We start from the raw sequence: 12680 nt of genomic DNA on the forward strand, positions 1-12680 counted from the left end.
ACACAGAATATATTCATAAAGCATCTTTTAGAATGCTAAATATGCATGTGCAAAAAGTGTTAATTGCTGTTCAAGACATGACAGAACAAGTAAAAAGTCACTTCCTCCCCTCCTCTCCATTTTACTGTCATTCAGAATGCTTTATGAATACCATGTATCCATGTATTATACAATGCAGAACTTCCCCCCTTTCACAGCAGTAAACATGAAAAATAAAAGTAACTCTGTCAAGTATTAGTTTTAAAGTTTTATTTTTTCATAGATCTTAGACATCTATTTATTTACAATATAATGCTTCAAAGTCAGAAATCCCATTGCATTTTGATCAATGAGAAACAGACTCACAGACACGAAACTAAAGGAAATAGAGGGAACTGAAAAGAGTAAATGGATGACAGAGGGCTAGTACTGCGAAGGAGCATGTACCCTTTTGGTCTTTATCCGTGCTGGAGTGTCCTGGGGGTATCGAGATGGTGAGTCAGTGAGAAAAACCTCTACATCGTCAGGCACTTCTTCTAGAAAGTTGGAAGGAACAAGTCCTTTGTGTCCATTGAGTTCACCCTGTGGAGTACACAACAACAGTGAGACTCATTCAGATTTAAACATTACCTTGAAACCGTATTACACTTTAAAATTACAGTTGGGCGTCATCTTAAAAACCAATAGAAGTTATGTTTACATTCAGTGTTATTTACACTGGATCCTTAGCATGTTTAAATCATTTATTTTTAAACATCATCCTTGCTTAGTTTGGCAGATATGTAGCTGTGTGTTGTCAGTCTGTAGAATGGCATCAAATGATGATCACGGGAATGTGTTGAGTAGTCTTCAAATTATTTTAGGACGTATATGTTTCTCAAAGTAAGCTATACAAGTGTTTCCTGGATAATGTAAGAGGGCTACAAAAGTGCCCATTGGTTCAACTTTGATGTTTTTCACATCCGTCTGGCCTTAAATGTTCATGTACTTCAAGCCAACATTGCTGTGTCAAAGAATTTAGTTAGTGACAAATCAGAGCTTTAAACAATTTTTCAATCCTTTTCAATCAAAAAACCAAAACACAATTATCCAAACATTACCCATAATCCAAAAGTGAAGCAATATAGATGGCTGAGTGTATCAGCAGAGAAGTAAATTTTAACAAAAACAATTTTATTTGCATTAAAGTGTTAGTAAAGAAACAATTAGTACTTACATAGTAAAAACCATCCTCATCTATTTCACCAAAAACTGTGATGACGTCACCGGCACAGAAAGTCAGTTCAGCCTGTCAAAGTAGAAAGAGACTTGAGATACATTTGGCCTGTTGTGCTGTTGTTCTTGTTTAAGTAATGTGAGTGTGCCAAATGCTGTCCAGAACATCAAATCTACTGGGGTTTGATGAGTCTGCGAATGCTGTGCTTCCTTCTCCAAATCACAGTGATGCATCTTAAACACGAGTGTCAATCCAGTCTCTGCAGATGGACTGTTGCAACTGTAAATGCATCAAACGTTGGAACTTTGAAGACAGGATTGCAACACAGTGGGCACACGTCTCCTACGGGATTCTCATGACCACACACACCAAACATACAGTATGTAGGAGACAGGTTGACACCAAAGTGAGGAGGGGAGATGCTGGCTCAGGCGATGCATGAGGGGCTCTAATCATGACCACCAGGGACAGAGGGCCGTGGCCCATCATCCACAGCCCACCTCCTCCTTTGCACTCCAACAAACGAGGGAGGAAACACACACAGATTGGACGGTAGCGTACCCTCCTCACCCTCACTCACCTCCTCATTCAGTCTGTTGCCCTCATACTGTGTCGGTGGCAGTGCCAATAGAAAGGCGAGAGTAAGTAAAACCGAGGGGGAAGGGCCAGCAAAACAGCATGGAAAGTTTCTTTCAATCCTCTAGCTAACACAGTGTTAACTGTAACTCCTCATTCAACCTCACCCGTGTACTTTTGGTCCTGAATCAAACTTAAATTAATAGTTACACATTATCTTGTAAATAGACTAATGGCTACGTAGCAGAGGTAAACACTTGCATACAGACAAAAAACTTGAAAAATACCTGATATGTTAATTACTGAGCTTTCGAAGGCACGGTAGGCAGTTTAACGTGCTTTCTGTTTTTGTGAAAAGCTAAGCTGTAGGCTGGTTGTAGTTTAATATTCATTGTAGTAGACACGAGTGGTATCAATCTTCTGTACTTCAGAAAAAGTGCTAAGCATGTTTGACAAACAGTCAAACCAATTTTTAAAAATTCTACATTTAAAAATCAACAATTATCCACCTTTGTGCTTCAATGGCTTTTATAGATTTATGAACATAAAGTTGAGCGGGAAAAGTCAAAACAAATTGAAGAACTAGAGCTACGGGACAGTACCTCTACATCAACGTTAGGCGAGCTCTCTCTGGGGTCGTAGTCATACAGGGCAACCATTCTCCGCGTTGACATCGGGTGTTGACGGCCACTCCGCCTGTTCCTCTCTATGCACAGCAAGCGTAACAAAAGACAGAAACAAAGACACCAGTAATCAGCGGCAGTAATGTCAAAACATTCACTGAAGGATGTGATGACCAGTGACGAGCCTTGCCAATCCAACAATCTTTGTAACGTGTTTTCATCTGCCTTTTATTGGTAATTAGGTCTTTGTTAGTAGTAGTGGAAAGCTCAGTGACAGAATATTGAGTGGAAATTAGACAAACGTTCACACATAAATAGGAATGATGAGTGAAAACAGCAGCAAAGATAAAGCAGAGTGCAGAAGAGCATCTAACTGGACACAGACCTCTCTTGGACTTTCTGGACCTGCGATTTATTGAGCGGCCATCTTTGAAACGGTCACAGTTCACTTCACAGGAAAGCAGAAAAATATCATTTAAGTGGGAAGAGTAGAGGAAAAGAGAGATGTATCAGTAAAAGTCAATTTAGTTAAATGTAAAGTTTCCCTCAGTATGTAAAATGTATGAAAGGTCAATGTGAGTCCAAAGTTTATGCGGGACTGTAAGTAAACTTTGTCTCACCTAACTTCTCCACAGGAGTGTTGAGTGGCAGGAAGCCCTGTTTGAGGAGCTGGTCCATCATTTCATCATCTTCTGTTTGGATTTCAGAGACCATGTTACAGGGGATCAGACCCACTCTGTCCCGGATCTCTGCCCTGTAGAAGCCGTCTGTGTCTTTATTACCAAAAACCTAAAAGAAAAGCAAAATATCAAGGGAGGACAATACAGTCGTCCATCCAGAAACAAAGGCCAGATACCCCAAAAAATGTACATGTAAACTTTTAGTTGCTTATTTAGATCCAAAGACTAAGACAACATTTAACAGTTTCATCATTTTCTAGTTCATTTTTTGTTCAATGTGTACGTCTGTATGTAGTGTTTTAAGACAAGTGTCTTCACCTTGATGACCTGGCCCTCTTTGAATGGCAGCTCCTCATCAGCAGCGTCAGGGTTAGGAGACATGGACATGGGATCATAGTCAAACAGAGCCACAAACACACGAGTCAGCTCTTCTGGCTCTGATTCCTCATAGTAATCTGGGGATCGCCGTCCCTGCCCGTGCCTGCGCCCGCCATAGCCGTCTGAAACATAGAGCAGGCCTCTGCTGCTACTACCAGCCTTATACAGCCACGCTGGCTGTAAAGGCAATGAGAGCAGAAGATGTCTCTTTGTTAGAGCTGACCGGGGAGAGGGTGATGAGAAGCATGTGTGAAAAAAGACCGAGAAGTTGAATGTCATAATTACATTTTAGGTTCCAACGTCTTTCACTTTGAAAACTGTTCAACACACTAAAAGCAAAGGTGCTTTTACAATAAACTCTCTGTATAGTTGTAGCACAGCAGGGTTCTTTGTTCACACATCTTTACCGTGACAGTCAGGAACACAGCACAACATCGACATGAACAACATGTCAAGCAGTTTTTGGGGTGCAAGGGAACGTGAATAAGACACCAGGAGGACACAAGAAACACTGCACTATTGTTCATTGCTGTTTCACTGCCTTATCTCACAGAGGGTAACTGACATGCATGCTTTCCCAGGACCGGACTTGTCAAGGAGAGCATTCCTTCATCAAATGCAAGTGTAATGTCATGCTTTTAGGCCATATCTGGAAACACTGTGCAGCAAAAAGGGGCAAAGGAGACATGTTCCCAAGGGAGACAACACATCAAATGCCACTGCAATTCCTGGCAACACAGATATCAGGGAGAGGGTGGGGTAAGACATGAACCTGATATCAGTTCTCCGTGCTTCTCATGGATCATCATGTTGAATGTTTCAATGGCAGATTCAAAGTCTGAATTTGCATATGGCTCAGAGGTTTGCAACCACTTCTAACTAAGAAATGTGTCAGTGTGGAGATGTACAGTGTGCTTTAACTATGTAAAAAAAGGTTTGACTTTGATGGCAGCTGTGTTAATGAATGAATGAATTTACAACCGACCAACTAGGCAAGAATGCACCAGTACTCATCCAGTAATGTGTCTTTCCTTCTCACTAAGACATCATGCAGAATTAACCAGAAGGATGGCTTATTAAGGTGGGAGGAGAAGGAAAAGAGGTGGCGGAGAAGCTAAGGAAGAGGGGGCAGGCTAAGTTGCAGTGGAGTGGCGAAGTGGCCTGAACATGGAGGGTGAATGGGAAGAGTAGGTTGGTTGGTTGGTGTTTCTTGGGATTGAAGCTGCGGGAGTACATACAGGAGAGGGATTTTCATTCTCCAGCAAGTGGCCAGACTTGGCTTCCCCCGTCAGCTTTATTCAGCTAAGCTACACCACCCTAAATAAAGCAGCTAACTGTCCAGCACAGAACAAAAACCACTAATACCACTGCATGTGTGCAAGAGCCTTTTTCTGGCATTGTCATGGTGAATTGGCATCTTGGAGAGAAGCTGCACCACATACCATATTGATCCTCTGAGGACATGGATCGCCATATCCTGCGTCGAGCTACACTGCCATAGTAAACATCCTCCTTGATGGGTGAGAGGTTCCCCTCACTGCCCTCACTGTTACTGTCCATGGTGATCTCTACAGAAGACACCAATCACAACGTTACGATCAGAGATCCCCCGCACCATGGCCCATTCACTCATGCTGAGACAGTAGGATGATGAGGTTGCCCTGAGGTGTGGGGAAGGGGTGTACAAGGCAACAGGTTTCACTCTGGAGTCACCGGGTGTAAAACAGCAATGTTGGCACTGTTTTTTTGTTTGTTCTTTGTTTTGTTTTTTTGAGGGGGCGGTCAAATTGGGTGGTGATGTAAACATGTTAACCCACAGTAAACACAGGGGTAGGGAGTGTATGTGGGATAACTTTCCTGAAAATCTGCATGTGAATATTTGGTGAATCCAGCTCATGAGGATGAACAGCTACAGAGTGTTCAAACACCCCACAAAAATGCTCTAAGTGGTTGTGTAAAGCTCTATATGAGAGTTGTAGAGATTGGCTCACATGACTAAAGGGAAACATGGTATAAATAGCACAAACATCAGTGGCCCTGCAGGTGAGGATGAGGCATCTCCTCATGTGGTGACCTCACTAACCAATGGATGGGATGGGTCGTCGCTGAGGGGGAGTGCCAATGTGAACCGGCCTCCTCCCTGAATGGTCCAGACGATCGCCACTTCCATGTGATGATGAGTTCCCAATCATCTTTAAAGTAAAAGAAACAAAAAAGAGGTTAGAACAAAAAAAACCTTCTAAAATGTGAAGGCAAACATTTTAAATCCTTCAAAAGAATCCCATAATCCTGTTAAAATAACTGAAAAACCGTAAGAGCAAATGATGGCTTCCATTTGTCCTTAGGGAGGCAAAATAATAGTAAAATAAATTCATGAAACAATAACAAAACCCAACAAACCATCAAAAGTAAATCAAATCAACCCTCAACACAACATGGACAGGGGTTAGGAAGGGTCGGATGTTTTGCTAAAGACCATTTGTTTAGTTGGTTTTGTTCTGTGCATGTCAGCTACTGGATGAGAAAAGGAAGCAACTATAAAAAATAAAAGTGAAAATGAAGAATAGAGAGAGTGGATGAAAAGTGGAGGGTCAGTGTGCTCAAAAATGGATCATGGTGTGGTTAGTTGAGCGAAGCCATTATAGATTCAGCCCCGAGCTTTGTTTTAAAACAACCACAACATTTACTATATGAAAAGTTTTTGTTGTTGTTGAAACGAGTGAAATACACAAAAGATGATGCATATGAGTTGAAAGTTAAATTAACCACAGTAGACTATAAAAGTCAATGTCTTGGCTTGTTTTGTGAAGCAATGGGAGGCAGAAGATGCTGAATTAAAGTTCTAAGCAGAAGGTGGAGCAATGTGGCTGCAGCTCAAGCCGTCGAGACATGGAGCACAACATATGAAGCTGGCAGCTGGCGGAGAGCAGGCAGGGGCAGAGGAAGAACAGACGGGAGCAGCATGTCCCCATGCACTGCACAGGGACTTAATTTAAATGAAAACCTTTCCCCCAAAGACATGAGAAATCAAAACTTAGTTAAATGGCCTTTAGGTAATTTAAAGTTTTACAATAACCACCTGACATTCAGAGTACAAGCAAAGTAATTTACACAAAATAAAACATCAAATCAGACTAACCATGAGCACGTGATAACTTGTCGTAAAATGAAAAACAAAATGCCAAATAAAAGGAGGGGGGTAATCGTAAAGAAAAACAGACAACGGTAAGAAAACAAAATAGCTGCAGCTTGCAGATGGTTAAGTACAGCAGAAAGTCGGAATCACACACCAGCGGCTGGTCCCGGTTGAGCCTGGACAAAGACTGGGCCTTAGCCTCCCTGTGGGGGCTGTAATAGACCCTGTCCAACTCGTTCAGCCGGTCCTCGCTCAGGACCCCTTCCCTGGAGTAGTTTCGTTGCCCCACCTCACGACCAGGCCCAAAGTGCTCCCTGTTCCTAAAGTCACCTGTGTGTACGGACTTGGCTGCAGTCACGGGGACGTCAGAGAACTCCTCTTCTACGCTACACTGGCGCGTCAAAGTTCTTTTACGACCCATAGCCAATGCCCTTCGTTCTACTGGGCCTTCACAATGGATGATACGCACAGGCCCTCGCATGGGACTCCCTTGAGTGTAGTACCCTCGATGGCCCCGGCCTAGAGAGCCTTCTTCCTCACTGCCACAGTCTAAACCACTATCAGGACTCTTGGTGTGCTGGCGGTTGGGGCGTCCCAGGCTGCGTTCCTCTGCACTGTAGCAGAAGCGGCTGTCAGTGAAGCGAGGGGAGGAGCGCTGGCGTTGCAGGTGGCGTGAGGGCTTGCTTGGGGTGAGATGGTTGTGCATGTGGGTGTCCTGGGGGTACATCCTGCGCTGAGTGTGTGGCGTTCCTGGTCGCCCACCCTCTTCAAAGCTCAGGCGCTGGCCCATGCTGTCCACACTGTCCGACTCCTCCTCAGCCACCTCAGGGATGCTGTGGAGGCGTTTGCTGCGGAGCGACTTCTGCTTCACCACCTCTTTCTGGAGGTCCCAGCAGTCTCTTTCCTCAGCTAAGTCCTGACGCTTGTAATATGCCTTCAGTCATGACCAGAAGGCAAAGTTCCATAATTTTACAGGTCAGTTAGTTCAATTCAAAAGGTTCAGTTTAGATTTTTGTGAGAGGAGGGTTGAAAAGTTTTTCGAAGGTTTTAGAACAGGTGGGAAACAAAACAGTATGTGAATAGAACAAATGGGGGAAAAGACAAAATAAAGGCAGAATTAGTTATTTGTGGCAATGTAGAAAGACATGCAGTCTCATTCCGTGAGGAGGAAATGGCATGCTCTGAACAGGAATCTGTGAAGGCTCAAATATGGAGTGGAAACGGATAAATTGAGGACAGAGGTTAAATGTGGAAAAGCAAGTTTTGCTTGTATAGTAAGAAACAAAAAGTATGCAACACAAAACTGAATGAAGACATTAATGTGGGTGAGCTGAGGAATCTTCTAAAGAATTTCTTTGGCAATTTCAATTGTAGAAAAAAAAAAGTCCTTTCTGTGCTCACAGAAAATAGGCAACTTTAACAATTCTCAATTGTTACCTACTGTACCTATTTTATTAGTCCATTTTGTACAGAAATATAGGACAATGGATAAAATGCAACAGGGATTTAGAAAAAGGTGGCAATGACAAAAAGGAGATTCAGTATTGGTGCATTAATACACCAATGGATACCCCTTGTGAACATCACATTACCATACAGGTTTACCAAGAACAGGGATAATCTAACCAAGTTTGCAGTGATTCTGTATTGATTTCCATCTATTTTTTTTTTTTTTTTTTTTTCACGATTGTAGATGAGATGTATATCCACAGTTCCAACTGACGGACCAAATGAACATGAGGACTGCGGATAATGTTTACATCTAGACTGACAATAAAAACATTAGGACATGACAGACACACAAAAGTGAATAATTCCATTTAAGTACTCACTTAAATGAGATTCCCATATGCACTTGATATGCCATGACCCTTTGGTACAGTAGAGTATATTAAAGTATGCACTTCAATATCACATTCTGACATTTGACTTTAAAGTTTTTAACACTATTTTGGTGCAGTATAAAGAGCATTAAAATGCAATGCAAACCATAAAAACATGATGCTTTTAGTTTACAGCCTTTCCCCTCTCTCGTGCTGTGAGCTCAGCCTGGAATATTTAAAGCAGTGCTGGAGGGGAGAAGTGGAGGAGCAGGCTGGGGCAAGGGAGCTAATTCAGCTAATGCAAGGCAGGGGAACTCTGCCAGGCAAAGCCACAACAGGCCCGGTTAGAGCCTGAGAAAGAGAGCGGGTACCTCCGAAAGACCCTCCACTCCCTCCATCTCTACACCCCTTCCAAACCTTCCTGTATCCTCCCTGGTGTTACTACAGACTAAAGGTGTACAGTAAGTACCTTAAGACTGTTGTGAGAGTTGATACTGCGCCTGCGGCCCTCCTCCAGTTGCATCTCAGAGTAAAGATCTTCTTCATCCTCCTCCATTATGTCAGACAGGTCTGAGCCCCGGCTACTCTCCGTTTGGTACTCTTCACTGTGGCTGTAGTGGTGATGGTGGTGCTAAGTGGAAACGAGAGAGACACAGCTAACAGTAAGTATTAGATACTTTAGACAACACAATTATACGTTTTAGTCTTATCTTTATTTTGATAATATCTTTGGTGTTGGATTATGTGTTGCAACAGTCATGACTAAGTAAAGCGTCTGCGCTCTACAGCGACCCAAACTGTCACGTCTCTGCATGATTAGCACCAATAATGTCACCTAAAGATTCAGTCATCGCATAACAAATGCAGAAATAGCCACAACCAAAAATTGGCAAGGTAAAAACTCATGTAGCAACAAAGTGGGTCTCATGCCAGAACTACCTGTATACAAAACAAGAATTTGCATGAGCATGATTTGTTTTTGGTTCATATGAGTGATTTTAGAAAATTCTTACCAATTACACTTCAACAGATGGAGATAAGGCCAATTGCACACTCAAATATGCAAATGTATTTCCATAGTACAATTTCAGGTTATGTCAACTAGATTTATTGGTGTACTGTTCCAAACTTTTTGTCCTTCCAAGTTTTTAATTGAAATAATGAACAACATTTATAGAAGATTAAAGTCTATGATACAGATACAGAAAAACACACTATCAGGGGCTTCAAAAAAGTACCTGTCTGCCCAACTCTGAGCCTCTGAGGAAATCATCCACTGAGGCTCCTCTCCTCCTCGCATGAGGAGAATCGTAACCATCCTCCTCCTCATCAGAGTTGAGTGGATGCAAGGTGTTACCCCGCTCACTAAAGACATTCCTTTTCTCAACCTAGTAACAGAAATGTTATACTGAAAAATGTAGTTAGAAGTACTATCCTGAAAATTATATATTTTTGTGTAAACTGAGTGAAAAACTTCAATGTATCAATGTAGATACAACACAGTAAGCAATTCTACCTTCAAACCCTTAAAGCTAGATTTTAACGAGCAAGGTCAAATATCCTCTTGAAAGATATTACCAGTAGTAACATGAGAACAATGAAAATTCTAATTAAGAATCGGTTTTGGTTAATCCTGTTATATATATTTAAATCTTTACCCACCCGGTTTCCTTCAGCAAACACTCTCTGAGCAGCTTCTCTGGCCATGGCCTTTGCCAAGGTGTTGGGGATGGGGACTCCCTGAGGCTGTGGCAGGATCCTCTGAGGAGAGGGCGATCGCCGTGGCTGGAAGTGCGGCGGCTCCAGGTTAGATCCACGCACAGGAGGCAGTGGAGAGGGGGAGCGCTCCCAGGGCTGGGGTGGCCTATGGCCCATCTCATGCTCTTTGGTTTCTGGCTCTCTGGCACTTACTAATGGTTTGGATTTGGATATGGGATGGTGCTGGAAATGAGGCTGGGGATGAGGAGGATGGTGGTGGATGGGCTGTAAATGTGGCTGTGCATGGGGCAGCGTTTGCGCCTGGGCGCGCGTTATGGGCTGCACCTGGGGTTGAGGGTGGTTCGGAGGGTACGTTGATGGGTAGGGAGGATGGGTTTCTGAGTGTACAGGATGGGACAGCGGGTGGGACATAGGGTGGGGTGGTACAGTGGTTCGGTGGGAGAGGCGTGGAGAGCCCAAAAGATTGTGCGGGATAATGGCCACGGGTGAGTCCTGAGACTCTCCTTGTGTTGACAATGTCTTTACAATGACTTCTCTGGCCTCCAGACACTGAATTCTGTTTAACTCCACAGTCACATAGTCTGCAGTGGGGTACAAGACTTCTGCTATCTGCATTCACAAAGGAATCAGAGAGTCTTTACTAAAGGGAAAATGAGGGCAAAAGCACTTACATGTAGTCTGTAACCACACAATCATACAAACATCATAAACATTATAAATATAAAAATCTGTCTAATCTACAGACTGAAGAGGAAGAATACCTGATGGTTAATTAACACAAAGAACTATTTAACACAGATTTTGTAGCTGTTGGTGATCCAGTGCAAAAAACTTGAAGTATATCATTCACTTCAAACCTGTCATCATCATATTTCTTTCTCTCCTATGGTTTAGAAACACATTTGCAGGCACACAAAGCCAACAAAAGGAACCGCTTCTTTGTGAAAATGGGACATTATGAGGCAGTACCACGGAACCTGTTAGTAGCTTCCTGTTCTGAGTAATGCTTGTCACTTGGGGTTGGATATCAGCATTGTATTATTTCTCCAGAAGATGGCAATGTAGCACTACTCACTGAGACAATCATATGAGACAAAACAACAGATATGTTCTGATATTTAGTACCTTTTGTCCCTTTGTACACACAGCATAGCCAATCACAGTGGCCCCATTGGAGGTTCCTAAAGATGTCAGAGGTGGCGGCTTCCATCTGACCTGCAGAATACCAGGCGTCTGACCACACTGGACCTGCACCTCCTGTGGAGGGAGAGGAGGCCCTAGGAAGCATAACACAGACACAAGGTAAGGCGAGTAAAACGTACAGCTCCGCAGTGGCCGAACCATTTCTGCTTGATTGATCCAAAAAAAAATAATTATTTTGCTGACCTCAGTATTATGAACTTCTCACATTCAATAGCCATTTCACAACATTACAAAATAAGGATTTTCTCAAACTGTATTATATCGCACAAGTACAGTATTTAGCTTAAGCTGGTATTAATAAGTGTTGGTTAAAAACAATCAATTTTACTGAAATGAAGGGCTGTTATGTGCCATAATACAATGAGTCAGTAACAGCTACTGTGAGTGTATTTATTGGATTTGTTTTATTTACAAACATAGTCATTTGTAGAATTTTATTGTTATATTTATGCCCATTTATGCTTATCTCAGTGTGGGTGAATGATTCGTGTTCCAAGATTCATTCATATACATATCAGGCGCAGGCGTTACATTGGATGAAAAAGCCTAGTTTGCCAACATTTTATCTGTGTATCTACAGCAATATCATGTTGCCAGATTCTTTCTGACAGTATTCTATGGAGCATCAAAAAAAACACAGTTTGCCATTTCCACAATCTGTCAGTGCTGTCTGCATACTAAACAACATACCCATCTGTGTACTCCTGCTGCTTCCCTGCAGTCACACAGCGAGAGAGTGAGCAGATGCATTCAGTGGAATCTCTGAGCTGGAACGTGCAGCTGTGTGTGTCCGAAAATCTACATCAATGCAATCAAATTTCTACACTGACTGTCAGCAGAAGACACACACAGTCCTGGAACAGCAGCAGCGGCTATTCGAAAATGTTTTTGCTCTCGTTATTTTTTTAATGCTACGTCAGTCATAAAAAAAAATATTGAATGAGAGTTTAAATGAATCTTCAAGTGTATCGGTCTTCATTTATACTCAACAAACAATAGACAGTCATTTATAGGCAAAATAGGAAGCTGTCTTGTGTGACTAATTATAATGTATCACTAAGAACTAATGAAGTCACTGGTTCAAAGAACACATGCAGGGTGCAAAAGCCTAATACAGCATCTCGTGAAACAGTCCTCTTTATTGACAACTCTCATCTGCCACAGATACCAAGACTATTTCAGACACCTCTAATTAACATGTTCAATAGATGGATCCTTTAATGAACTCTCAGCATGTTAGCTTATCAGCCAAGTTCAGCCTCCTTTCTCTCTCTCAGTGCCTTCCCTCCTTTCCCTCCTTTTCAAATTTTATTTTAGTCAACTTAATCTCTGTTTGTTACAGATTTT

At 42.4% G+C, this 12680-nt stretch overlaps 1 protein-coding gene across 15 annotated transcripts in view; it reads right to left on the minus strand.

Annotated features, from left to right (window-relative positions):
- Window positions 1-12680, minus strand: part of rimbp2b (RIMS binding protein 2b) — a 73060-nt gene that overhangs the window by 4148 nt on the left and 56232 nt on the right. For 7 of the 15 annotated variants that reach the window (XR_010915567.1, XM_067521485.1, XM_067521477.1 and 4 more), the window contains 14 exons: window positions 11256-11407; window positions 10074-10739; window positions 9650-9799; window positions 8881-9042; window positions 6743-7522; window positions 5536-5644; window positions 4895-5020; window positions 3393-3574; window positions 3015-3183; window positions 2780-2842; window positions 2374-2477; window positions 1776-1802; window positions 1196-1267; window positions 427-561 (listed from right to left, as the gene is read on the minus strand). Coding sequence is in view for 14 of the 15 variants with exons in the window: in XM_067521485.1 (XP_067377586.1) it covers window positions 427-561; window positions 1196-1267; window positions 1776-1802; window positions 2374-2477; window positions 2780-2842; window positions 3015-3183; window positions 3393-3574; window positions 4895-5020; window positions 5536-5644; window positions 6743-7522; window positions 8881-9042; window positions 9650-9799; window positions 10074-10739; window positions 11256-11407 (2897 nt within the window). In the remaining variant the exon portion in view is untranslated. Of the gene's footprint in view, window positions 1-426; window positions 562-1195; window positions 1268-1775; window positions 1803-2373; window positions 2478-2779; window positions 2843-3014; window positions 3184-3392; window positions 3630-4894; window positions 5021-5535; window positions 5645-6742; window positions 7523-8880; window positions 9043-9649; window positions 9800-10073; window positions 10740-11255; window positions 11408-12680 lie in introns of those variants that run through there. The other 8 variants (XM_067521490.1, XM_067521487.1, XM_067521491.1 and 5 more) reach the window with 5 other exon arrangements.

Source organism: Channa argus, chromosome 11 (genome assembly GCF_033026475.1).
Source record: "Channa argus isolate prfri chromosome 11, Channa argus male v1.0, whole genome shotgun sequence".
In the NCBI taxonomy this organism is placed as follows: Eukaryota; Metazoa; Chordata; class Actinopteri; order Anabantiformes; family Channidae; genus Channa; species Channa argus.